Source organism: Ciconia boyciana, chromosome 7, assembly GCF_034638445.1.
Source record: "Ciconia boyciana chromosome 7, ASM3463844v1, whole genome shotgun sequence".
In the NCBI taxonomy this organism is placed as follows: domain Eukaryota; kingdom Metazoa; phylum Chordata; class Aves; order Ciconiiformes; family Ciconiidae; genus Ciconia; species Ciconia boyciana.
The window spans coordinates 10805695-10833152 of record NC_132940.1 but is presented as its reverse complement, the minus strand read 5'-3'; the positions used below and the strand labels follow the sequence as shown (position 1 = coordinate 10833152).

The window sequence follows — 27458 nt, the reverse complement described above, 5'->3', positions numbered from 1 at the left end:
GCGGTGATCTCCCCTGGAGCTGGGACACCTCTCAAGGTTGCTCCTCGAGGCAGAGAGACCTTTTACCAACGGCAGGTCTTTGGTAAGCGACCGATATTGTGCATAACCTTGTAGTATGGTAACTTTGATTTTGTCTCGGTAACTTTGATTGCATGCTGAATTGATACATTTTGCACATATAATTCCTTAGACATAAACTGTTGTCCAAGTCTGAGACTCAGATTGGACCTAGCCACACCTAAGCTCCATCAGGAGTTTAGAAAGCAAGGGGGTCTACTCTGAACCTCGTGACTCAACGGGAGGATCCTCCATACCCTTTTGTATCCCCGGTCTCCCTGTGAATCATTCTAACTCGGGTGTAACCCAATTTTCCTTTGTATGTTTCTTCCATGCAGTAATTAATAGAGTGAACCTTGCCATCCAACTTTATCGCACTTTTACAACATCATATTAAAATCACTTTTGCTAATACCTTTGACGGTGATTTTTAAGCGATGTAAATCACTCATTCGTGACACAGACTCCCATCAGGCAGGAGCTCTGTGGCTGGTACCGCCCGGCATCAGCCCTGCAGAGACAGGGCATCTTCTGGGAGCAGGGCTGTGCCACGGACCTTCTCCCTGCTCAGTGCTGAACAGAGGATGGTGAGTCAGGCTGAGGAGCCAGGACTCACTCTGTGACTCAGACCTGCTTGTGACCACATGAGGCTGCTGGATGACTGCAGCATCCCTGCGCAGCCCCAGGGAGACAGATAAATAACAGATAAATAAATGTCGCCCCTTGGCCCTGTGGCTCTCTCCCTCTGTTGGGGAAATACCTGCAGCCCCGGTGCCTGGAGAGAGATGCAGGCTTGGAGAAGGCACAGATCGTTGCTAACGTTGACGCCTTGTTTCAAGGCACGCTTGCTTATTCAAAGCATTTCGGTCTCCTCCATCACTCCCACCTTCCTTTCCAGCCTCTTCCTCCACCTTGAGAGTGAAGGATGGGTGGAGAAACAGCACACAATTGTCACAGTGAGGCTGGAAGCACCAAACAGTGTAAATGGTCTAAATGTAGCCACAGAAATACTTAAACTCAGTGTTCCACAGCCACAGTCTTCCCTCAAGTGCTTATAGGCAATAAAAAAATCCCCAACCTTCTTTTCCCATTGCCTAACTGGAAGACACAGAGTGAAGCGAAGGAGTGAAGCCAGACCAGTTACCATTTCTCACAGCTTATGCTTAAACAAAGAAAATTAAGCTTTCTACTACTCGCTGCAGAATTAAACTGCAGAGCCCACTGCCACCGGATGGTGTGGAGATCAAGAGAGTAAATGACTTCAGGGAGGGGCCCAACAAGCTCGTGAAGGAGAGCTTTCTTGGCAGCTATTAAAAATGATGGGTTGACTGCAAGTCTTTGCCAAAAAGTCTCTTAGCCACCAACGGCACAGCCAGAGAGGGAATCCTGCACTTACTAGGTTATACTCTGCCACAAACATCTGCTCCTGCCCACTGTTCGAAGTAAAATATTGGGGTAAACAGCTCTTTGGTCTCATATCATGCAACAGATGTCATTACACTATAGTTATTGGACTCCTTTGGTCCAGCATTAACTCTTATTCCTTTCTTTTGTTTTTTTGACTCAATTTAACTCTAACAAGGACAATTTGGACGGAGATGAGATTTTTGCCGACTTTTAAAACAGCATTTATTGCCAGTTTATTGAAACGGTAGTTCAGAGTCTGCAGGTCGCTATCTACTTTGCTTTGTGCATCAGGTAGAAGGTGGCTGGACTGAAGGGCAGGGAATGAAAAGTCATCATAGTGAAGACAGGTTCCCAGAAATTACACATTTCTCTTCGTGCCGTGGGCAAGTGTCTCCACCTCCTTCATGAAGCGAAGGCACAGCTCTTCCTGCCATGGCAGAGCCACGCATTGGACGGCCACTGGTAGCCCCACGGCTCCTTCCACAGCCTGAAAAAATTAAGCATGGTGCTGAGTCACAGCACCAGAGCACCTGGGGAGGCACAAGAGAGAACGCTGTCTTTTGACATTATAGGAAGAGAAGACAAAGGAAGACATGTAAGGGGACAGTTGTCAGGCTGATGTACACCAGCCTAGCTGCACCACATGCAGGGTAGTAATGTGGTGTATGCAAACTGCATTACTAAACACACTCCCACTCTCATCAGGAGATGTAGACAAGCCTTGGGGCAATGTGCCAGAGGTGTCACTGTGCCAGTCGTAACCTTCTGCTAAGACTTAAGCTCTTTTCCCGCTGACCTCTTTCAGCCTCTTATCCCAAGGGTCTCCGTAGTGCCCTTCATAATGCTTCAGTTCTTCTTCGTCGGCTCTTGTGACCGTGCTGACCGGCACCACCCCAGCAGGGAAGTTTAAGACATTGTATAAATTGGTATAGGAGGTCGCAGCTGGAAAAGATCACACAGAGCATGCAAAATGGCAAAATTTAGTGTGCTGGGCCAGCGATGACTTTCAGATGATAATTTGGATTGCAGGAATTGTAGACTGGAGTTGCTGGACCTGAAGAGACCATGAAAACATGCTGCATTCAAAGGGACTTTTGATGGAGAGGTTTGAGGGCCACGTGGCTGCTGAGACCAGAGACAGACCCATGCCTTCACCTGTCAGTTGCGTGGAGGTTAGACCTGCTCTGGGAGAGACAGATACGAGTATTTGATCTGATTCAGAGGCTGCATCTATGTCTCCCATACCCCAGGGAAAAATCCCAGCTATCTTTTCAAGTAATCCAGATGTCCAGTTCTGTAACACCGTCTTGGGGATTTTGGATCCCAAAGAGCCATTGCTAGAGAGATGGAGGACCCTGCCTGTTTGCTGGAAGCTATTAAAAATTTCCTTTTTCTGCAAGTCACAGGCAATGAGCCTTTCTGCTATTTGAAAAGTCTTGAGAAATGTAAGATGGCCACATTCAGAAGAGCCTGGCCTTGTACTAAGGTCTACCACCCCTCTGACAACTATCCTCACAGCCACTCTCTGCTGCAAGAGTAGCTCTTGGACTTTGTACAGGACAGATGATGCAGGGGAAACTCACCCATGAATGACTGGGACAGATGTGCCACTAATTGCTGCCCCATAATAATCCAAACACCTGCACCTCAGATGAGGTGGGGGCATGAGGAGACCCACCCAGAGGAGACCTCTCCTTTGCTTTCTTCCCCAGAGGGGAAGCACTGCACATGGTTTGGGAAATGTCCAAGAGACCAAAATATCTTGCTCCAGATCTGTCCGCAAACACCACCATGGATGCATCCAGAGACACCCCAATGGAGATGATTACCAAATAGCTTCCCAGCGTAGCCATGGTTAAAGGCTGGCCCCAGGGCAGGACAAAGAATCACATCCAGTCTTAGCTTCCTCCATTTAGCAATGAATTCAGTGCGGTAAGCCTAGAAGGAAAGACAGAGGAGATTACAAACTGCCTGTTGGACAGCAGTGGCAGATCAATGCCTACAGCATGGGAAAAGGAGGAAAAAAAACCTTCCTGGATACAACTGAAAAATCAAATAAAATCTGAGCTGTGCTTTCAAAGAGCCAAAAGATTTTGTTCTTCCACCCTTAGGTTTCCTGACAGAATACCATGTGCTGCCCAGACCTTGACATTAATGCTAGGTGGGCATTTCAGAGTTGATTTCTTTGAGTATTAACCCAATCCTTCCTCTGAACAGTTTTGTCTTTGAATTTTATTGAATGGAGATCAACAATAGTTTGAAGAATTATGTCTAGCTGACTAAAAAGTCAAATTTCCTAAAAGCTTTGGTGATTTTGGTAGAAGAATCTGGAACACATGAATTCAAAATATTTTCACAAAACCTTCTTTCATTCTGCATCAGGATAGAGGAAAGAAAAACAAGCAGCAAGAGGCAGCTAGGCAAGCCCAGGGTCTCCCCCCAACAATGCAGGAGGCACAGATTCAGGCTTGTACTGTAGATCCAAGAGAGATCTAGATTGGTAGTCTGGTTTACCACAGCTTTGCTGAACATCAGGCAATGAATGAATCCATCCTCAAAGAGCTGCTCCACTTTGTCTTAGTAAATAGACATGGATGGACCACAGTATGGCTGCTTCTGCAGCCATATTCTGGTTACAGGGACACATTTGTCCCATGGTCCAGCCCCTGTTCTGCACAACTCTCTCACTCCAAGTTTTCTGTACAAGGGTCTTGCACAACTCGCACGAAAGCCCCAGCCACAACGCTATTTTTCAGTCTGACTTCAATTTCCATCTGCAGTCTGAGATCCTTCCTGCTGAAAGTTCAACAAATGAGATGGGTTTTCAGGAAATACAGTCAGTGTAGCTAACCTGATTTTTTTTCTGAGAGAAAAGCTGGTCGCTAGCCAAAAGTTTTGAATCGGCTCTTGTTTGCAGTAGATGAAAAAAATGTGAATATGGTTTCACTGAAGAAAAACAATTCAAAATATCTCTGAGGCCAACAGACCTTTTTAAGAGTTTTCTTTTTGGTCGGGTTTTTTTGCTGGGGGAGAGGAATCTGTTTTCACCTAAAAAAAAACCCCAAACCCATTTCCTTCCAAACACTCCCATCCGCCCAGTGACCAGGCAGGTTTGTAGGAGGTTTTCCTCTGCCCTATAATCTGTCAGACCTGCTGCAAGTGAGCGTGCATGTCCATCGAGTGACTGGCACTGATGGAGGCCGCGTGGTGCAGGCTGGGGGCACGTTTCTTCTCGGGGAGGGTTGCGAGCGTGTCCCAGGGAAAACAGATCCTGCCTTGTGGGACGACACCAAAGCAGCTCAGCTTCTTCAGCCTTGCAAAACACCAGCTGAAAGGGGATACAATTGCTCTCTATAAATAGATGAAGGACGAGGAAGGCAGTGGGAAATGCCAGAGAGGAGAGGTGCTATTTAAGCTCAAGGGCAGGAATAAAATGAGGATAAACTGGAAATGAATAAACAGCACGGGAAATGTGAAGGTTTCCAACCATCAGAGCAGGGAGGACCGGAGCCGGCCAATAAAAACAAATGCAAGCATAAAACTCAACTGGTTTTAAAGAGGAACCTGATCAGTTTGTGGGCTCCACTGGACTCAGTTGTCCAGGAGAACGCTTCCTGTCCTGTGTTCCTGATCCCAAATGAGTTCATATGAAATCCACCTAAGCCAAAGAGGTCACAACCACAATTTTTGACTCCTAAGGTCTCTGCTTGATAGTTCAAGCACGGTCTTAGCTCGTGACAGTAGCACCTAATGTCTGAAATGATTTGCACCAAGAGACAGAAAGAAGAAAAAATGAAGCCTCATCTTTAGTGGCCATTCTTATGCAATTTCTGCTTAGAAAATGCAGAGCAAAGGATAATCTTTCTTCCCCATCCTCCAGTAAGTAGAGACCTCCACATGAACATCTATTGCCTTGAGCTCTTATCACTTCTTGCAAAGCTTGACTTTCAAAGAAAAGCCTAGCTGCTTTATTTCCACAGGATCCATTTCCAACCCCGAATCCATCACAGACCTCAAAGCAATTGCTTAGAAACTTTAGGGATCTCTTGCTATATTTAGTAAAGAAAAAGAAAAAGAAAAAGAAAAAGAAAAAGAAAAAGAAAAAGAAAAAGAAAAAGAAAAAGAAAAAGAAAAAGAAAAAGAAAAAGAAAAAGAAAAAGAAAAAGAAAAAGAAAAATCACATTACCGCCACTGCTCCATGCTGATCCCAGAGGTTTTTGGCAGACCTGGAAAGGTGGTAGAATTAATCCGCTTTGGGACTGTGGCAACAGAAAACAATTAACAAAATGCACAGACAGCCCATTGTTATGGAAACTGCATGACCCTTCTGGGAACAAGCTATAGTATCACCCAACTGATTCCCCTGAGTTCACACATGCTTACAGGTACATTAAAAGAGCTTACGTTAAAAGCATGCCACCATGTCTAGGTGCCCTGGCACCTAGACAAAGATCATGGCAGTCTTCTAAATTCACTTGCTCCCAGTTTGGTGTGTCTCTGTCTCTCTTGGAGGGGCAGGTACTTCACACCACACTGCACCTGCATGCAGAGACCTCTGCATTAACTTGACACATGATGCTCTGGGTACCAGAATCCACTTGATGGGGAAAGTAGCTGGTATCTCTCTGTGCTGATCTCCATGGAGACATCCTAGCCCTGCCATGATGAGGATTCTTGAGTTCTTAAAGTAATCTCTGGCTGCATAGCCCTGGATAACACTGTGCTAAGCCAGCACATATTCATCTGGCTCCGCCTGTGCTGCACAGCCCTGTGACAGGGCTTTGCACAGCGAGCTGGTGTCTACCTGCATGAACCGGTGGACACATCCATGTGCATCCCCTTTCTCTAGAGCTACTTCAGTGCATCTTACCCCACTCCACAGAGAGCGCTGAGATCCCGAGCAATTCGTGGGTACTTTTGGAGGGAAGAGAAAAACTTGGGATTAGTCAACAACAATGCAGCTGAAATAGCTGGCTACCATGTGATTGCATTTTGGGCACACTTCTTGTCCTAGCAGAAGTGGCTCTGAAGAACAGGTATGGTTTCCAGCAAAGTGGTTTTACTCCCATATTAATTTATACATTTAATCACCACAACCTGTGCCAATAAGGCTCTAGACCACACTGCTAGCTCTGGAGAGCATCTTCTGGATGTGGGGATGCTGTTTAGATCCTTGCTAGTGATATCGATTCTCTTGGAGCCCATTGCTGGATGAGCTGTATGGCTCATGGTTTCCTGAGAACGGATCATATTTTGACCTTCCCATGCAAAACTCCCACAAAAGGCTGTCAGACCCACTTGATAAGTTCAGCCTGGGTTTAGGGACTAAGTGTATTTAACTGTATTTCACTATAAAGTTCATCAAGCCCTTAACATGAAGCAGCAAAGCACTCCCAGAGGGGACCAGCCTACCTCCCTGCAGGCGGAAAATTCCCCACCTTGCAGATTTCCTGTAACACAGATGAGACACGTCCACACACTTACTATGGGTTTCAAAATGATAGCCAAGATCCTTTTCACCAGAGCAGGAAGCCTGTAAGTATTGAACTGGGATTTCAGGTTGGGATCCACGATGTCTCCTTTGCTGGAAGGGCAGAGAGTGAAGGAGAAGTCAGGACAAGCCGTCTGTGCCAGAGCTACAGCAGCAGCAGTGCTGTTTCCAAAGCAGGGTTTGTCTTAGAGGGGAGTTGCTAGAAGACGAAATCTGCCTGTTTCAATCCGAAACACTGAACAAGAGATGCTCGTGTGGGGTTTAGATGCTGAGGTGTAAATGCTCACTGCAAAAGTTATAGAGAAATAAGTACTTTACTGCCTACGTTGTCAGTGCCATAAAGGCTCTGGAGTGCTTTGCAGCGGTGGGGCCACATACAACCCTGGGCATGTTTCACCTTGAAGTGAGCGAGCAGCTGTGTGGGTATTTGGCTACTAGCCAGGGCTAACCTACTGCACCTCCAGAGGAAGTTCTGTAATGTGTGATGTTTGCCACGTGCCATGGACTAATCACACACATAAACCCACTTGCCACAGCACTGCTGACAGATGGTATCTCATCACCCTACCGCATTACCCGTGTGTGTGAACTGCTCTTGTGAACTAGCTGCTGCTCATGCTAAATTCATCCTTCCAGAAATTGCTCCTCTGCTGCTCATTATTCAGTTTGCACCCACAAGAATATAAACACTCTGGATGCAACCACTGGCTATACAATGCCAAGTCTCATGGCCCACACTGAAATGGGGGTTTTACTCACAAGCAGTCCACCAGGTGAGCAGCACCATCCGAGAAAATCCCTCTGGTGAACAGCTCATCTACCACATAGTCAATCTTGGGTGGTGCAAAGGGAACAAGCTGCAAGAAAACCACCCCCGTTCAAGAGGCAACAAAGATGAATGATTCATAGAGCCCTCTGTGAACCTCCCTGCCTCGCTAGTGAGGTGGGTGGGAAGTGGTGGGAAGCTTAGGCCCTCCTTGCTGCTGTAGGACAGCAAGACCCCATTTTCAAAGGGACCTGGGTTAGCAGCATCTGCCCGCTGTCCTTTCCCATCTCCAAGGCATTAACACATATTGTGACCTGGCACAGGCTCCACTCCTCCACATGTCAGAGATGAATTTTGAGAGGCTTCAAAACACCAAATATTTGTAATTAATTTGCATCATTGGAAGAGCTCCCATATAGAAATCCCCATTGGTGGAACCACAGAATAATTTAGGCTAGAAGAGGTCCCTAGGGGGTCAACTGCTCCAACTCCCTTCCCACTTACCTACCAAGAAATCTGTAAACTGTGTTCAACAGTTGAGGGGTCATGGAAACTGTTGTGAGTTTTATATTTATGGTGTGCTGGTTTTGGCTGGGATAGAGTTCATTATCTTCATAGTAGCTAGTATGGGGCTATGGTTTGGATTTGTGCTGAAAACAGTGTTGATCATACAGAGATGTTTTGGTTACTGCTGAGCAGTGCTTACACAGCGTCAAGGCCTTTTCTGCTCCTCACCCCACCCCACCAGCGAGGAGGCTGGGGGTGCACAAGAAGCTGGGAGGGGACACGGCCGGGACAGCTGACCCCAGCTGACCAAAGGGCTATTCCATACCATATGGCGTCATGCTTGGTATATAAAGCTGGGGAAGAAGAAGGAAGGGGGGGACATTCGAAGTGATGGTGTTTGTCTTCCCAAGTAACCGTTACGCGTGATGGAGCCCTGCTTTCCTGGAGATGGCTGAACACCTGCCTGCCCATGGGAAGGAGTGAACGAATTCCTTGTTTTGCTTTGCTTGCGTGCGCAGCTTTTGCTTTACCTATTGAACTGTCTTCATCTCAACCCACGAGTTTTCTGACTTCTTTTACTCTTCTGATTCTCTCCTCCACCCCACTGGGGGGGAGTGAGCGAGCGGCTTAGCTGCCGGCTGGAGTTGAACCACAACATATGGGAACACCAAACATGATGGAAAAAACAGTGCTTTAGGAAAGGGGTGACTTGGAGATATCTGAAGGTGATTCTCCTGTTTGCTAGGCCAGGAATATAAGCAAGATCACTTTGGTTTGGGAAACAAACTGTTGCATTTGCCTTCCTCTTTGTGATCCTTGCAGCAGGGAGGGATGGTTCCTTTTTTATGGGCAGCAAAAGCGGAGATGGGAAGTGACTCGTCCAGTTCTGTAAGGAGCAGGATAATAGCTCCAGGCAACCACAGGCATGAAAACCCACCGTATGCCCTGCATCCTGGAGGAGCTTTCTTGTCTCCTGGATGGCCCGTTTCATGCTGGGCGAGGGCTCGAAGTAGCCATCTCCTTCATAATACCCAATCCGAAGTGGCTTTGAACTGGTGTAAACCTGTGAGAAGGGGAGCCATCACTTGCATGCGAGACGTATAAGACTGGGCCATTTCTAGGGCTCAGGGAGGCAGCAACTGAGGTCTCCTGGGTTGAAGGAATGATGGGAACAATAGGGCTGGTGGAAAGCAGTGTTGTCCAGAACACAGGTCTGCAGCAGTGGTCCTTGGTATGGTCTTTCTGACAGCACCTCCTGCCATGTGAACATGTCCCAGCTTTGAGATAGCAGGTGTGATAGCACCTGTACAGACCCCATGCCTGGGATGCCTGGCTATGCACAGAGTTCAGGGGCCTGATCCTCTAGGGTAAGCGACTGGTCTGTATTGGCTGGGTGTCAGGGACAACTGAAAGGTCCTAGGATCCTAGGACCTGAGCCAGAAAGACATGATCAGATGGTAGAAGCAGAGAGCTAATGGCAAAGGGCAATGATTTCTTAGGTCAGTGACTGTTACATCAGGCTCTCTAATTAAAGGTGTGAGGGGTGAATTCCTCTGATCAGTAGAAATCAGCTCCTTTAGGGATCGGGCAGGATGGAGCCAACAAGTTTGTTTTGGATATTGCTGGGAAGGGAAGGGGTCAGTATCTGGCAGGTCTCATCAGGGCAAGCCAACAGGGGTCTGCCAACCCTGTTGTGTGGCTGCTTCTTGTGGTTGCTCATGCTGGGTGTCCTCTGTTCAGAAGGACACTTGCTTCCCTGGGTCCTTCACTATCTTGAGACATGAAACCAGGTAGGAATCTCCCAAGATCTCACTCTGTTGCTGGGGAAATGGAGACATGGGATTGCCTCTGAGCCTTACCTCCTCATCAAAGGGGATGGGGGGCACGGCGGGGTCCAGCCGGAACATCTCCTCGCAGAGCAGCGCCTTCATGCAGAGGGCCAGGCTGTCCACATCTCTCGCCATTGGCCCCAGTGACCCCGTCACTGCAAGCACAAAGGTCCTGTCACTGCAGGCAGATGGGCTGGTGCTGTGTCATAGTCACTGGTAGGGACCCAGCACGGAAGAGTCTCAGTCAGGCCAGGGAAGAGGAATGGGGAACGAGTGTAATGCACAAGAAGTGAGCAAGGAGGTCCAGCAGGGACAATCTGTAAGTCTCAGAGCAGAAGCAACCTACTGAGACTGACCTTCTGGGCCAGCCTTCTGCAGGCACAAGGCCTGATCAAGAGGAGCGAGGACTGCAGCCTTCTTGCTGACAGCAATACCGCCTGGCAGCAGCTGAAGCCAGCAGAGTCTCCTGGAAGCATCTCCAGTGAAATATCCCAGGCCTTTGGGATGCAAATCTCACATTTCTCACTCCTACGCATTGCATTGCCTGAACGGGTATTGCTTCAGTTCTGCTCAGATTCAGCTAACACCTACCACCATCCAGAACAGAACAAATAGTGCAAAAAGGTAATAGCACAAGGCAGGCCCTGGTCTAATAGATCACTGATTTTGGCTGGCCGTAAGACACATAATTGAGCAAGCACATTTGCTGGCATTTCAGCAGTAGGAGGAGATGTAAGAAGCAAAGGTTTAACAGTAGTAACATGTCAACTGGATGGACTTACCTGATTCCATTCCTATGATAGGAGAAACCACACCCAGTTTGCTAGGAACATAATGGGAGAAGCAGATTAGCAGCAGCTCTCACTGTAAGGCAGATCACCATGCTGAGTTGCTGAGTTGCAGACTTCCCATTTGCCCCCAGTCAACATCTAGGAGGGCAAAAGGTCCTGCAAAGACTTGACACTTTCTAGGCTAGGAAGACTTCCATGGTCTGTAAGCTGCTAGGGGCTAGGGACAGTTTTTATCATCTCCTTTCCCTGGTGCATCTAATTCCTCATCTGTGAACAAAGCACCTCTGATAAATAGAAAACTCGTACAAGCAAAGCAAGGGCTGGAAAGCATCTGAAAAGGAGATGACCCTGTAGTATTTGCTTTCAGCTTCCTGGCCAGGGCTATTAAAAATTGAATAAGTCGTTGCTGTGTTAACAGATGGAGGTCATCACGTGTCGTTAATAGAGCCCTTAGCCCTAGCTGACACAAGGAAACAGGCAGGTTAGGGTGCTAACTTAAACCTGGAGGAAACCACGGACCCTATTGTGAAGTTTGATGCACTATGGGGGACACTTTGGAGTCTCCGCGGTGGATGGAAGAAGAGGACAGATGTTGGGATGTACCTGATCCTGTTGCCTGTGGGTTTGAGCCCGCACAGCCCACAGAAGCTGGACGGCAGGCGGATGCTGCCAGCTACATCCGACCCAATGCCCAGGATGGAGCCTCCCCCTGCGATCAGAGCTCCCTCCCCTCCCGAGGAGCCCCCGGGGCTCTTCTGGGGGTTGAGAGGGTTCAGCGTCTGGCCGAAGATGAGGTTGCTGCAGTCATAGCTGGGGAGAAGAAGATCAACTGGTCAGTGATGTACTTCTGTCTCTGCAAACCATAAATACAGGGCACAGAGCATCCGTGCAGGGACGAGTGTGGAATTGATCCCAGCAGGTAGAATCAGCATGTAATAGATTTGTTGGGACAACTGAATTTAAGAAAAAAGAGGCATCAAATATAAGAGAAATAATTTCAGATTGAAATGAGGAGGCAATTAACTCAACGTGCATGATTAGCTTGGACAAGGGTGGGAGCTTGTGCATGTGGGCCCACCATCTCTCAGATGGCAAGAGTCACATGTCATAGCGTTTTCATGAAGGTGAACATGCAATTACTTTATCATCGTCTGTGGGATGTTGGTTTTCACAAAGGGGATTGCCCCCTGGCTCTTTAGAACCTGGACGATGACGCTGTCGTCTTCCTTCACTTGGCCCAGAAACTTCACCATCCCTCCAGAGGAGACGTGGCCCTTGGGATGGGAAGCAAAGCTCTTTAGGTACCAGGAAAGATGCTGTTTGGAGCTGTGACAATAACAGACATAAGTCCTGATTCCTCCTGTGACAAAGTTCCCACCTAACTTTTCTCACAGGCAGAACAGGCTCTGACTACACCAGGGAAAACCAGATCAGAGCAGGTTAGAAATTTCTGCAGAAAACAAAATTTTTATCAGAAGAAAGGCAGGTTTGCTGGTCCCACAATATTTGGTCCAGAACATCCTTGTCTGAGGGAACTCTTAGCCACTCCTGATGAGGATGGGACATCCTGGCCTTTTCCCAGCCCCAGGCCAAGAGGCAGGGGAATTAGGGACGTACCTTGCAGTTAATGTGGTCCTTGATGCTGATGGGAATGCCATAGAGCAGCCCCTTCTCCTTCTGCTTTTTCAGTTTCTGGAGCTGATCCTCACAACCATGAATGAAGTCTATCACGCAGTTCACCTCCCGAGTCACCTCCAAAGCCTCTCCAGAACAGAGAAGAGCAGCAAGACACATGAATGGACGGAAGGAAGGAAACAGTGTTTAAATTGAGTTTTCAAGCTGAAAATTCATCTCCTCAAACCTCCAGCATTCATTATTCAGACCTTACCTATAAACTTTACATGTTTCTTGCTGGGATGATTTTCTGCCCTAGAACTCTGTCCTACTTATTTGCCCAAAAGCCACCCTTCAGACATCACAGTATTGACAAATTGTAATCCCCAGCATTGCCAGTTCTCCCAGCAAATGAGCTGTTTTTTAATTTGAAAGCCCCCACTGCAGAAGAGCCCTGCAGCATCTCTCCCATGCTGGAGGTATCACTCACTTTGCCCATGTAGGAGTAGAGGACACTTTCTAGGGACAGGGACCCCTCCTTCAGCTTCTCCACCAGCTCCACCATCGTCAGCGAGAGGACATGTGCAGTCTGGGTGCCTGGGTTCTGCAAAGGGTAGGAAATTGGGTGCAGAGAGAATAAAATGGCAGAAAAGGCTGGTATTGAGGCTGCAAATACCCGATTCTAACATCTGCCCAGCAATGACCTTGAATGGGGAATTTTAGGATTAATTCCCTGTAGAAATGCAGACCTCCCACACAGCACTGTGTGTGCCAGAGTGGGGAATTTGCTGACGGGGAATTTGCTGAGTCTTAGTTCATAAAAGCAGAACCAAAACAAGCAGAAAACTCCTTCTTGACTGGATAGTTGCATGAACCTGTAAGAGAAGTTTGACCTGTCTCTATTTACTCCTCTGCAGGCCTTCACCCCCCTTCTAACTCGTAGACAATGTGTTGAATAGCAGTTCAACCAGCTAGAGTTTTACAAAATTTATCATTAACATGGGAAAAAAAAAAGCATGTGAGCTGTTTTCAAACTCCCCCCCAAGAAAAGAATAGCAGTAGGTATTTATTATAGGTTTAAGACAAATCCCAAATCCAAGGACCTGACCTCCTAAAATCCAAGTGCTTCTTTACTTGGGCAAGGGCAGGAGGAAATGGCTTTTGGTCACTGATGTGCAGATGTTGGAAGGATGTGAAGCCACCCCTGTACTGTGAGGATGATGGGGCAGACAGGTCCCTGTGGAGGGGCAGAGGTAAGGAGCATGGGAGAGGAAAGGCTTGGCAGTCAGGATGGATGAGGAGAAAAGGGCATCGGGAGGGCTGGGGTGGTAATCTGATTCAGAGGGTCCCAAACTCCGATCCATCTTTCATCCTCAAGATTCCCTCAACAGGTCTGTATTAAGAAACACTTCCTTTATGCTGTCTTTACAGGAGGTTTTTTTGTGACAATGGAGGGTGGTGACTCGCAAAAAAAATTGGTGATGATCCAAAACGTGTACATGCCCTAACCACTGTTCAAAGAGGGATTGATCAGCACTGCCCTGTTTCTTTGGTTACCCAAAATACAATCCCTTCCTCCCACCCACACTTTCCCCCCAAATTACCTCTTGCTTAAACCTGTGAGCTGCCTTCTCCATTCGCTCCAGGGCCAGATCCCGTGTCCTCCTCGCCTCCTCCATCTTCTGCTGGATCTGCCTACGTCCCAGCCATTTCAGTAGCACAACGGCTGCAGCTGAACTGCAGAGCAGAGCCGAGAGGGTGCGAGGGTCTCCCCACGATGGATCTAGGACCTGCCACAGTCGCTCCTGGGTCATGATGTCTCTCCCAGTCCCTCCTGTTCTGGTCCAGCTACAGACACCTGGGTCTCCCACCTTCTCCTAAGGAGGGCTGATGAACGCAGACTACGCGATTGCCTGCTGTGCGAGATGAGCTCTGAAGCAGAGTTGCATTAACAAAGTCCAGGAATGGAATTTTTAGACCGTGGACTTTGAAAGGGTCTGCCTGCTGGAGAAGCATTGTGGGTTGGGCTGCAAAGCAGTGCGCTCAGCTCACACTGGGTTTGGGGGGGGATGTCCCCCAAGGCCGTGTCTCCCCAAGCCACTGGCTGCTGCTGCACCCGGCTACACACAGGGGACAGAGCTGATTAACAAAGCTGAATGTCTGCAAAACCCAGGTCTGGGCTATCCCTACTATACCCACATCTAATAATTAATTAGCCCTTAAGCCCATTAACTAGCTCTGCTTGTCCTGGGGAACCTGGTGCAGGGGGTGAAATTGGAGAAGACGGAGCTCAGGAGAACCAAGAGTATGAAGGTGCAAGCAGGACACAGTGACTCTGGAAAGGCAATGTGGAAGGAGCTACCTGAGGACACCTTCAAGGAATATGAGCTCTGTGTCATTTTCAAGCCAAGCCCCTTTGAAAAGCATTTTGGCAACCCAGATCAGGGGGATGAGCACTTTTGGGAAATCCTCTCTGGTGGATCCAGTATCCTATCTGCTCTCCAGTTTCTAAGCCGTCTTCCAGCCAGCACAAAGCAGAGGAGCTGGACTACGCAGCCTTGCCAGCCGCGGGAGCTGCCCCTTGCCACGGGTGCTCCCCACCTATGGGACTGTGCCCAAGAGTACAGAAAGGAGGGACTGAAAAATCAAACTTCTCTCAAACCTCAAAGGTCTGCAAGCCTACAGGGAAGGAACAGGAGATGTCTCTGAAAATTCATTGCCAAGATGCAAGGCAGCGTTGCCATATCTGGAGAGATGCTGGCTGTGCTCCAAGAAGCAGGGTAGCAGAGCTTGTAAGGAGGCTGCATCCAGGGTAATCATTGCTCTCTGGTGGAGATGTCTTGTTTGGGGACCAAAAGCCAGTGATCATGCTCCTATCATGTTGCCTTGCCTGTTACAGACACGTCCTGTGGGATTATTCCTGTGGTAGCAGGGAGGGAGCTCAGGGAAGAAGCAAGACCTCATGGAGAAATTGGTTGCTGACTGGAAAGGCGAGGAGGATCCTCCCTCTTCAGCCAGGATGGACAGCAAAAAGAGCCAAACAACTCAATGTGGATGTCACCAACCTCTCCACACTGACTGTGGGGATGTGGTCTTCATTGCCCCGTCCCAGCCTTAAGCTTCAGTGCTGCCATTCACACTGACCTTCCTCTGTCCAGGCTGGGCTGGGAGCAGCCTGCAGCTGGCCCTTTTTGGCAACCTCAAGTCCCCAGAGCCACACAGCAGCTTTGGCCCTGCCCAGTGCACTGTCTCATGTCAGTGGGCATGGCTTACCAGAGGTCTTTGCTCCGGGCTTCCAGTGAGGAGTGTTTACTGGTTCAGGTCCACTGGTGTCTCCGTCCTTTGGACTCCTGCACCCTGCCCACCCCCGTACCAGGGAGCGAGCGGTTAAACTAACAGTATGATGCAGTGCTTGGCTCTCCGGGAGCATGGGTGCAGGTGCCATTGCCTCTCCTGGGACAAGGTCCTCCAGGCTTGAATTTTAAAATGCAAGCAGATAAACCCCGTCCAGCATTTTCTGTGTGGGCAGGGAGCACTTGCAACTGTTGAAAAACCCCACCCAAGCTCTTCTGGGGCTTGGTTTTACATAGCATTCAGTCCTGGGATGCCTGGAGCTCCCTCCCTCCTTTTTTTAAAGCCTGCTGATAAAGAAGCAGAGTGCTGGGGGCTGCTTTCTCCTAGGCTGGGATAAACCTCTCTGCCCAGCCTTTGAAAAGACCCCATGCTTTTGCATGAATCTGGTTTAAGCAACAATAATACATCAAAAAACCCAAACATAAATCCTGCCAGAGCTTTGTTACAATCCACTTGAGACATTGCTGCATTGGGAAAACACTTTTGCACAGTGGTATCCCTTTCTAGAGCACCCTGGAAAGCTGCCGGGAGCAGCCGGCCCTGCCAATCCTGGTGTTTGTGGCTGCCAGCGGCTGGAAAACCCCACTAGAAAACCTGGCGTGGCCTCCTCCACCAAACGGGAGGAGAAGGTGCGCAGGGCAGGCTGTCCAGCTGGCCGTCCAACCCTGGCACCCCGCTTTATAGGTGCAACACCACGAGCTGAAGCACTTCACACCTCTGCTCTGGGGAAAGCAGGAGTAGCTGCCTGAAGGAGATGGGAGTTAGCGATCACTCCAGATTTCCCCTCCACAGCGTGCAGGGTGCCAGCAGCCCTGCGCTGTGGGAAGTGGTTCAACTCCCTCCCTCCTTGCCAGAGCCTGCAGGCAGGCTCGGCTTTGACCTTGGATTGCTGTCGTGCAGCAGGGAAAACCCTGGATTTTTTCCTCAGGGAGCTGAGAGGGGGGAACGGAGGGGAAAATCCCTTTTCCTACAGCACTCCAAGTAGGAGTCTGAACATCTTGGACAACACCAGTCCCCGTGCCTCAGTTTCCCCATTTGCAAGAGAAGGATCATGTTCTTGCACTTCCCTGGCGGGTGTCGAAAGGGTTATTAAAATCCACCCCAACCCCACACACAAACACAGACTTGAAATAACAGACTTTCCAATAACAAAAAATACTGTATTAGGACAATGATTGGAAGTGCTCCACCACTGCGGAGCTCACCTCGCTCTCCCCTTGCACCCCAAAGCCAGCAGCCAGCCCAGCCATCACCGCATCCTCGTGGAGGGTACGAGTCCTGCGGGTGAGTCAGACCAAAGGATGACCTGCGCTGATGTTAGCTGGGATCCTGCTCTGGGTGAGCACGCGGACTCAGATGAGCCTGTTTTTCTTCAGGATGAGTGCCTCCACCTCCTTCATGAACCGGAGGCACAGCTCCTCATGCCACGGCAAGGCCACGCACTGCACAGCCACGGGCAGCCCCACGCTGCCGCGAAAAGCCTGTGGCACAAACAGAGGGGGAGAGGGCAGGGGGATGTCCAGGGGAAGGGATGGGGATGCTCGTGCCCCTGAGGAACCTGGTGCTACTCACCTTTGCCAGGGTCCGGTCCCACCAGTCCTGAAAGTACCCCTGGTAGCCCTTCAGCTCCTCCTCGTCCTCGTCCGTCACCATTGTGACAGGGACCACGCCGGCAGGGAAGTCCAAGACGTTGTAGAGCATGGTGTAGCTGACTGCCACTGAGGGAGAAGGGGAGCTCGCAGTGCCAGCCTGCCGCAGGGAAAGCCTTCGCCACCCTCCGCGTATGCGAGCTTCCAGCTAACGGGGCGCTTGCACTGGGAACTCGAGGGCTGCGGGATGGAAACCTGCCCCTTGGCTCCCACATGCACTGGGGGGGTTGTCCTGGGTGTACCCCATGGGCTGGAGCTGCAGCTGCCCCAAGAGCTGAGCTCTTCCCAACGCTGGCCAGCGCCTTGGGGATGTGAGAGGAGGAGGAGGAACGCTTCGCATTGATACTGGTGGAGTGCCGCAGCAGGGGCATGCTGGAGGCAAAGGTCCCCCGTCGGCAGTCCTACCTGAGAGCTTCCTAGGGTAGCCGATGCTGAGAGCCGGGCCCAGCATGGGACAAAGCATGACATCCAGATTCAGTTTTTTCCACTGGGCGATGAACTGGTGGCAAAACTCCTGAGGAGGAAATGCACTGGTGGTCAGTGGGGTGGAGGTACTGTCCCATGGCTGCTGCCTGAGGCTCTCCTTAGGTGCCCAGCTGGGCTCTCGGTGCTTCCCCAGGAGCAGCCGTCAGGCTACGTCGGGCCCAATCCTGCTAAAATCCAGCAACCCTTTGCTGCGTGGCTGACAGCCCTCCCAGCGTACGAAGCACCCTCCCCCCTGCTAAAACTGGAGGTGGGGAAAGATTGAGTGCGGGGCACATGGCAACCTGGGACATGGGCATGGGTCTTGAGGAAACCAGAATGGAAATAAAGGCAAGTCTGCTGCAGCTGATGGCCTGTGTTTTCAAGTGTAGGAGTAAAAAATTGAGGTCTGATTCAGGATCAGTGAATGTGTCTATGTGTCATCATAATCTTGAAATGTGCTGAGAACTTGCACATCCAAGTGAGATCTGTTGAGGAGTGATGTATGTTCCTACCTCACACCACCAGTGACTTGACCATCTCCTAACCTTGGTGGGTACTGAATCTGCCTCTTCCCAAAGAGAAATAAAACAAAAACTATCTAACCCCAAATTGCAATACTTTACCTCAATTTCATGATGAAGACTCCAGACTTCATCCACTGTGCTGAAAAAGGAAACAAAACCAATGAAAAGCATCAAGAGGTGCTGCAAAGAGCAGCTTTAGGGGCAGGGAAGAGCATCAAAAAGCAGATCGGCACAGGTTAGCTCTGCTCCTGGAGCTGCAGCCAAGGGAAGAGAGGACTTTGGCAAAGTCCTAGCTTTCCTCTGAAGGGCTGTGGGTCTTATTTCTGCTTCTGCCCATGATGGAGGGCTGAAGACTAAAGGCAGATGGGTGCAGTGCTGCTTTGGCCTGGCAAGTGTCCAGCCCTGTTACTGCTGCTGTGCTGAGGAGGTGGAAACCAGGCACATCATTTCTCAAAGGCCAGGCTGTGCGAGGTGGACTGATCCTTTGATGGGGGGACAGACCTGCTTCCTTGGAGGCACAGCACAAAATACACCCTCTCTGCTATGGGATCTGAGTCCTTTCTCAGCACTAACTGCCCAACACTGACATCGCAGCAAGGAAGAGCAAGCCTCCTTCCTTGTACATTTACCTTCCTTCTGTCTTACGGGGTCCCTACCTCACCGCATGATGGATGCATTAACCAGTGCTGAAGCCGACACTGTATTTCATTCCCACAAGCTTCATCCAGTTCCTAAGCAAGAGGCTATGAGCCCCCACCCTCATTTCCATCCTCAGTACCAGAAGAGTTTGCCAAACCCTGCAGGGTTATGGTGTTGACATAAACTGCTCTCAGTTTGCTCCCACCCTTGTGTTTTCTGCCTTGTATTTTCTCAGATGCATGCAGCTGGGGCAGAATCCCTAATGTAGCAAACACTGTTGCTCTCCAAAAGAGAAAGCCAAATCTTCACACATTTGCTCAGGCTCACATTTACTCACTTCGCTCTCATACTTCTTATGATATCTGAAAATCGAGGCACCTGAGAAGGAGAAAGTAAAAAAAAAGAAAATAATTTACATTAATCCTAGCCCTGTCCTCTGAGACAGCTCTGTCACAAATACAAGCTGTTGGCTCAGTGCTCAGGCAGGACTCATGGATTTTTCCCAAAGTGGGGAGAGGAGGAACAGAAATAGCATCGCTCCAGTTTGGAGATGTGTCTAAGCACAACCAGGAGGCAACGCCTAGAGACTTCTCTATGATAAAGCCCTACTGCAATGGGAGACAAGTTATTCACCACCAATTGCTTAACTCCATCTATGCTAGAAAGAAATGGACCTTACGAAGGGTTTGGCAATCCAGGAGAGGACAGTTTTTAGCCAGTTTGGTGACTTCGCCAACCAGAAGAACAGCCCCACGCTGCTTTTCTCCAGCTCCCCTTTGCTGAAAGAGAAAAGAGTGTTTAGCTGAGCAGCGTTAGGAAGCAATCACAGTAGATCAGCTTTCACAAGGCCAACCCCTCTGAACAGCAACTAAGTGACAAAAAGAGGTTTGCTCCATTCCTTTGGGCTAATCTGATTCTCACAGTATTTATAGGATATCAGCACCCAGTTTCCTTTCATCTGTCAAGGCTAGTTAACAATCCCAAACAGACCCAAGGTTCGGCTGAATCGCTCGATGGTAAGCTCCCCAGTAAATCCCAGTGCATATCAGCCGCTATCTACATCCAGTAGATCTGCTGCCTGTATCTGGACCCTAGCCAAACCCTGGGGAGGATTTCATAGAAAGGCACCGATCACACCAAACTGTTCCAGGCTATACTTACAATGTATTGAGAAAGGAGGTGGCCCCATCTGCAAACATTCCCCTGATGCAGAAGTTAAAGATCATGTAGTCCACATTCATGAGTTCAAAGGGCACCAGCTGGAAGGAGAACAGAAGAGGAGTCAGTGGCACAAGCACAAGCAAGCTGTGTGGGAGAAGCCATCGAGGGCTCACAATGGGCCAAGCTGGGCTGAGGTTTTCCTGACAAGCCCTCAGGAAAGCCTCTAGCATCTGCGGCCACCAGGTCCTCCCCATGCCATCCATCCTTCCCTGAAAAAGCAGTTTTCCCTTTGAAAAGCAATTGATGAGTCAAAAGATACAGGATGGGCTTGGCCCCCTGATGTCCACGCAGCCCCAAGGCACAAAGGTCCCTCCAAAACTGGCAGTGGGTGACAGAGGGCATGAGTCTGTGCTCCCCACTTCATTCCTGATCCTTGTGCAAGGGTAAGGGGGAGGTGTGCAGCCACAACCATGCCTCATGCACAGGAGACGACTTGCCCAGGACGCACACTGAACTGGCAGTACTCATACATCACCAGGACTGTAAGCTCCCTGGGGGAACTGCCTCAGGACCCAGGCTGCACAGCACCTAGTGCAATGTGGATCTTGGCCAGGGCGTGAGTAAATGCACCCACACTACAGACAAGTCATACAGCAGTGTGTCTACTCCCCAGCACGTGTTATGGATTGGGGTGGGCTCCCTTTTGTGTTCACCAGCACCTAAAGAGCACTGAGATCCTGCTGAGAGGAGAAATCAAGTTGCAATATAAAGAATTTCTCTTTTCCAGAAGCAGCTATCTACTTTCATCAAAGCTGTGGGAAGCTGAGTGGATTCCAGGCCCTCTTTCCCTGCCAAATTTGCTTGATGTTCATACATGGGTCCCAAAGACATGGTAGAAAGGATGAACAGATGCAGCATGACTGTTGGGTTCATGCAACATCCTACCGTGTGGCCAGCATCCTCCAACAGCTGCTTTGTCTCTCGAACGGCACGTCTCATGGCAGGGCTTGGCATGGTGAAGAAATCGGTTTCATAGTAGCCTATGCGGAGGGGCTGCGTGCTGGAATACACCTGCAGAGCAAGGGAGAGCACCAGCTGAAGGTGTCAGGAGCCAACAGTACACCCATGCTGCAAGGCAAGCCTGGAAAGCAGCACTTCTCTCGCCCATGTGCCCACCCACAGCTGTGGCAGGTTGGAACGTGTCTCAGAGACCTCCCGTGAGCCACTGGCGTTTTCAGCCTGAGCCACGGCAGCTCTTCTCAGAAACCTCTGCCCCCTTTGAGGTTTACCTCTTCGTTGAAGGGAAGGGGGGGCACTGTGCTGTCCAGGTTGAACATGTCCTCGCACAGGAGCGCCCGCATGCACAGTGCCAGGCTCTCCACGTCTTTTGCCATCGGCCCCACTGCTGCGACCACTGGAAGAGACCAGAAGAGAGCATTCATGGTTGGGGGTCTTGCAAGGGCTTGTCCTGCAAAAGCAGGACCTCTTGGCATCGTTTTGACTTAGTCTAGTGTTGGCAACAGTTCCTCTTTGAGAACTGGGCTGGGGATGCCTACAGGTGCCTTTCCACCAACAGGCCCATGGTTATGGACCCAGAGTTGTTATCCATCAATATGTGCCCTGATGTCTCCATTTAATGATTTACAAAATTAAACAAAAAGCTTTGTCGATCACGACACAAGGACAACATAAGACACCCCTTTTGACTGCTAATCCCACCTCCCACGAAGCAGTGCCAGACAACGCAGCAACCTGGGGGTTACAGGGTGTGTTGAGGTTCCTGTTTTACACAAATTGCTCCTGCTCATGCATGTTCCAGTTTCTCAGGAATCATGGTATAGGTGTGGCTCTCTGAAAAAGTTCCCGAAGGGGAACCTGCTTCCCTCTTTGAACGTGTTGGAGAAGGTCCCCCATAACCAGCTGAGGGTCCTTCTCACCCCTGCCCTACTGCCCTCCCTGGGAGACAGCCATCAATTCCTACCTGCCTTCTGCCCAAGGACACCAGAAATTATTCCTTTTTTACTGCAAAAAGAGACACATAAAATACAGCATCTGAATAGTTTTCACAGAAGGAAAAGGCTTTAAGCAGTAGCAAGTGGTAACGGAAACACTGCTCTCCCTTTGCAAATGCAGAGGTTGGCAGAAGGAAGGGCCAAGGGGAAGCCCAGGAGAGACCCAACCTAGGCCAGAATGAGTTATGTCAGTCAGGAACAACCACCCTGTTAGCATGCAGATGGAGAGGTTTCTCCGTCTCCATTCTGGGGGAACCAATGCTTCCCTCCATACAGGCCCCAGAAAATGTCTGGGCAGGAGGGAGAAATGAGCCCTTCCCAGTTCCTCCCAGGTTTCCCCTTGCCCACAGGAGCAGGAGCATCCCAGCACAGCGGTCGGCAGGGTGGGTCTCACCCAAAGATATCACTGCATTACTCGCAGTACCTGAGTCTGTTCCCAGTGGGTTTAAGTGCACAGATCCCACAGAAAGCAGCGGGGAAACGCAGGCTCCCTCCTACATCCGTCCCAAAGCCCAGGATGGACCCACCTCCTCCTACAAGTGCCCCTTCTCCACCAGAGGAGCCTCCAGGGCTTCTGGTGTAGAGCAGAGGGTTGAACGTCTGACCAAAGATTAAGTTCTTGCAGTCATAGCTAGAGAGAGAGAGACATTGCAAATGAGAGGAATGTAGATATCTGCTGGTGTGGGCCCTGGTCACTACAAAAAGACCTTCAAAAGGTAATTGTGCAATTCACTAGTTGTTATATTGACATCACTTAGTCTGAGGGAGCTTCCCAAAGCTCCCATGAAGACCACCAGCCTTTTCATGGTGGCCCAGGACCTGGATTCACTGCCAGCTAATTTCAGTGTCATCAAGCCTTCCCCAGACAGACCCTCTGGCAGCACAAATACATCACATTTCCTAGAACGGCTCCCTGTTCAGGTGATCCTGAGGGCCAGAGGACATCCAAAGCAGCCCCCCTGGAGCAGGTCCAGGCCCCCCCACCCTGGGGGGGCATTGCTGAGCCCCTGCTTGGGAACAGGCCAAATGACAACTGCAGCGATATTTGAACATCGGACTCCCCCAGGAACTGGGGGATGTTCAAAATCTGATAATCCTTGGGGCAACCTCTTTGTGTGGCTTTTTTTTTAAACATGGTCAGTCATTGCCGCATCGCCTTAAAGAAGGCATTTCATATGGCTTGGGCAACAGTCATCCACAGAGGAGCCTTGCCAGAGCTCACTTGGCAGGACACAGGGACGCTAGCAGGGTGTCTGTCCATCAGCACACCTGACCCTGTATCAATGGCGTCAAGAGCGGTCTTGCCAGATACAGCAGGAGGTTAGGGGGCAGAATAATTTAAGGTCGTTAGCTTAACCAGCTAACTAGCTTCCCCTTCCATGAGTATGTGTTTGCACTGTATAATTAACAGGACCATCTCTGAGGGGTTAATTTAAAAAAAAAAGTTATTTAAAACCACCCAGCCCAGGAAAGAAGGGCAGCGATTTCTCTCCTCTTCTCCTTCTTTACTTCATTTGGAACTAGAGCTAATTTTCATCCTTGGTGTAAATGTGCTTATTTTTTAAGTAAAACTTAAAGACACTAAGGATGGGGACCAGATGTTGTTATTTAAAAAGAAGTGGGAAATGAGAATTAGACTTGATAGAAACCCTCACTTGAGATGAGGGAGGGAGGACTGCTGCCACGCCAAGGGAATGGAGTGCCCACCTACCTGATGAGGGACTGGGGAACGTTGGTTTTGACAAATGGAATTGCGCCCTGTCTCCTGAGCACCTGCACCACCACGCTGTCCTCCGTCGCAGGTTTATTGAGGTTTTTTATAAACCCTAATGTGGAATCATGACCCTGGGAACACATGACAACGAGGTTTCCAAATGGAGGATTGCAATTCCCCTTGCCCCTGTATTTTTATCTATATATATAAGCATGTGCATGCACCTCCAACAACCCATCCATCATGCACACGTTGCATAGTGTATTGGTGGTAAATCTGACCAGCCTTCTCTGTTGGCTCATATGGGAGAAGGGCAGCAAACGCTATCACCTGCCAGGGCAGGCCATCCCACATCAGCTATGACAAAGTCAAGCCAGATGCTGAGGTCAAACCTCCCCCTGCCACCAAACTTCAAACCACAGGGATCTCAGGACAAACGCAGTATCGTGCTGGCGGTACCTGGCAGTTGATGGAGTCCTTGATGCTGACAGGCACCCCGTAGAGCAAACCCAGCTTCCCTGTCAGCTTCGCTTTCTGGAGCTGAGTCTCGCTTTCCTGCAGATACTCCGTGATGCAGTTGGTTTCTGTGGCGATTTGGAGGGCCTTGGGGAAAGCAGGCAAAGCCCGCAGGTGAGACACAGCCCCCAGCATTGCCCAACAGCCTTCTGTTTAGCAAAGGAGACCTGCCTCTTCCCCCTTTTCCACCTCCCCATCTGGGCAGCCAGTATCAGGGCAGCCCTTTCTGTTCCTTTCCAAGACATTTTCACGCCAAACTCCAAAACATTGTCTGGACACAGAGGGCCAGAGCACCAGCTGGTGCATGATGAAGAGAGGCACTCAGCTCAGCAGAATACCAAAGGCTATTCTCTTGATTGAGCTTCTGGGGTGGTATAAAATGATAACCCCAAAGTGGGAACCCAGGAGGTGATCAGGGCATTATGGCAAAAGTAGAGAATGAAAGTGGACACCGAGTCTTTGAAGTTTACCAACCCATTTGGAGATGGAGGGGAGAAAAACAGCAGCACTTTGCAACTTCCCTATAGCTATAACTGCCCCTCGGAAGGTATGGGCTCCCATAGGAAGGTATGGGCTCTCCAGATGCTGAGCTTGCTGCTGCTTTTACTCCAAACCAAGCTGAGAGCCATGGCAGCCAGATGCCCAGCTCTCCCCTCTCTCACAGGAAAGTGCAGAAGGGCCCAGCACTAACCAGCAAGCAGTGACAGCTCAGCAGCATTTGAATGAGGTTTGAACCAGTGTTTGAACCTTGTGCTGGGCTTCTCCCAAAGAGAGCCAGCCCCACCATAGGTGAGATGCTGCCCCACCGCCCTTGCTCCTCACCTTGCCCACGTAGGCATAGAAGACATGCTCCGGAGGAAGGGAGCCATCCCGGAGTTTCTTGGAGAGCTCCGGCAAAGGCAGAGAGAGGATGGAGATCACATTCACGGAAGGATGCTATGGGAAAGGTTGAACAGGCAATGACACACCTCCGTGTCAGCTGGTGGGCTCCTCCTCTCCCCTTGGTGCCCACTGTAACCCATCCAAAAAATATCTGCCATTTAGTGGCCAAATGCAATATCTGCCTCAAGACCGCAATCCTGCTCCTACCTGATACCAGTGAGCATGGCATGAAACTGGCAGGGCCAGTAGTAACCCAGGCTTTCTAAAGCCTTGTCTTCCCGGCCAGACTGGTCTCACCAAGCACCTGCTGTTTAAGAGAAAGCCTTTCGTGGAGCCTTGTTCAGACAGGTCTTGGCCAGGCCTGGAGGAACTGCTTGGTGCAATGTCCTCTGCTGATTTACAGCGGGAATTGGCAGCATGGTTATAGACAATGCTCCAGCAAGAAACAAAATCGGACCTGGTGCCAGGTCTTCTCCTGGCATCACCAAAATATCCTACAGGGAAGCGCACAAACCAGGGAGCCCCTCGGCTGACAGCGGACAGGTCATTTTTGGATCAGTAGAGATTTCCTCGCCACCTACTAAATACCATGAAAAAAGCATCAACCTCATCCCCCAAGCTGGACTCCGAACCCGAGCGAGTCCACTCCAGCCGCAGGTCGGGCAGTCTGATGGGATCGCAGGGGGCACGGCGCGGTCGAGCTGGATTTCTGGGCACCGCGCCTCGGCCCCGGTGGCACTGACCCCATCCCTGCGGGCAGCGTCCTCGGGCTGTGCGGCAGCACTTTGGCCTCTGCTGATAACACACTGCCTCTCGCCTTCTCCTACCGCCTCCTCGGCAGCCAGGCTGAGCCTCCTGCCATGGCGGAAGAGGCCGGGAAGCTTTCAGACGAGGGGCAGGGATTTTCCTCTCCTCGCCGCCGGTCGCTGGCTGCTGGATGCCTGCGCCGCCGCCCGTTATCCCCCGCTGCACCGGCTGCCCCGGGAAGCATTTCCTCCCCACCCCTGCTGCAGAAGGGATCGCCGCGTTGCTGGGGAGGGGGTGCGTGCACACGTAGACTTAGAAAGGAAAAATGTAAAACTAAATCCCCGTAGCTCCGCATTAGGAGCCGGGATGCCGTCTCGCAGCCGGGCCAGCGCTGCGAGAGCAGCCCCGCAGCTGCCCCTCGCAGGAGACGCCGCCCCGCCCGCAGCAAGGGCTGCGCACCGCTGTCCCCGGGGCACGCTCAGGGTAGGGGCCGGGGTGAGGAGCCACGGCCGGGCGGGCGGAGGCGGCTTTGCCCATCCGCAGCCTCCCCCCCGGGGGTGGAGGGGAGAAGCGCGGCTGATGGCACCCACCTGCTCCCGAAAGCGCCGTACAGCCATCTCCATCTGCACCAAGCTCCGCTCCTGCCTCTGCCGAGCCTCCTTCACCTTCCTCCAGAGCCCCCGTCGCCGCCGCCATCGCAGCAGCAGCAGCAGGCTGGCGGCCGAGCAGCAGAGCAGGGCGGGCAGGGGGACCTGCATGGCGGGGCTGCCGGCCGGGCGCCCCGCGCCTCCCGCTGCCGGCGCCTCCCCGCTGCCGGCCGGCTCCGAGGGCCGCCGCTCGCCGGTGGGGAGGAGGGAGGCAAAACCTGGGGAGGATTCCCGGGCGGGAGAGCGTTGGGCTCGCTGGAAAGGGATTCGGTCGGTTTGCTGATCTGCGAGCAGCAGCGCGGGTAGGGGGGAGGAGATCTGGGAGCAGGAAAAGCTCCTGGATGAAAACTGCCCCCTCCCTGTGCTGGGTTGTCTGTGGCTGATAAGGGTTGTTTATTTTGCCGTTCCCCAAGTGAGGCTTTGATCTCCCTGTAATTTTTCAGCCTCCCTGGGTATGGTCTTGGCTAGGAGCATCAAAGAAGCAGCGGGGGAGTCCCAAAGATACCCGGCTCCTTTGTGTTTCCTGAAGCCAAGCAGCTGCGTGGGAAAAAGAAACAATAAATGTCCCAGGCTGTGCCCGGTGGAGTCCACTTCATCAGTGGCAGAGCATGGGTGTGCCTGCGCTTTGCTAAGTGCTGCAGCTTCCGACATAGAAATCTGGCATCCCTGCTCAGGCACGGGCGTGC

At 50.7% G+C, this 27458-nt stretch overlaps 2 protein-coding genes across 2 annotated transcripts; both read right to left on the bottom strand.

The window, feature by feature from the left end:
- Positions 1-1822: 1822 nt before the first annotated feature.
- Positions 1823-14276, bottom strand: LOC140654332 (vitamin D3 hydroxylase-associated protein). Its single transcript, XM_072867516.1, has 15 exons — positions 14067-14276; positions 12953-13066; positions 12466-12609; positions 11989-12122; positions 11452-11658; positions 10840-10880; positions 10088-10212; positions 9166-9291; positions 7715-7812; positions 6949-7048; positions 6335-6378; positions 5651-5690; positions 3294-3402; positions 2261-2406; positions 1823-1951 (listed from the first exon to the last, which is right to left on the bottom strand). The coding sequence occupies exons 1-15, from the start codon at positions 14274-14276 to the stop codon at positions 1823-1825; spliced, it is 1767 nt and encodes a 588-aa protein (XP_072723617.1).
- Positions 14277-16972: 2696 nt separating this feature from the next.
- LOC140654199 (fatty-acid amide hydrolase 1-like) lies at positions 16973-26954 on the bottom strand. Its single transcript, XM_072867276.1, has 15 exons — positions 26716-26954; positions 25319-25432; positions 24440-24583; positions 23978-24111; positions 22691-22897; positions 22236-22276; positions 21544-21668; positions 21200-21325; positions 20255-20352; positions 19773-19872; positions 19431-19471; positions 18554-18593; positions 17871-17979; positions 17389-17534; positions 16973-17297 (listed from the first exon to the last, which is right to left on the bottom strand). Exons 1-15 carry the CDS (start codon positions 26881-26883, stop codon positions 17169-17171), a joined length of 1722 nt encoding a protein of 573 aa, XP_072723377.1. The 5' UTR covers positions 26884-26954; the 3' UTR covers positions 16973-17168.
- Positions 26955-27458: the final 504 nt, after the last annotated feature.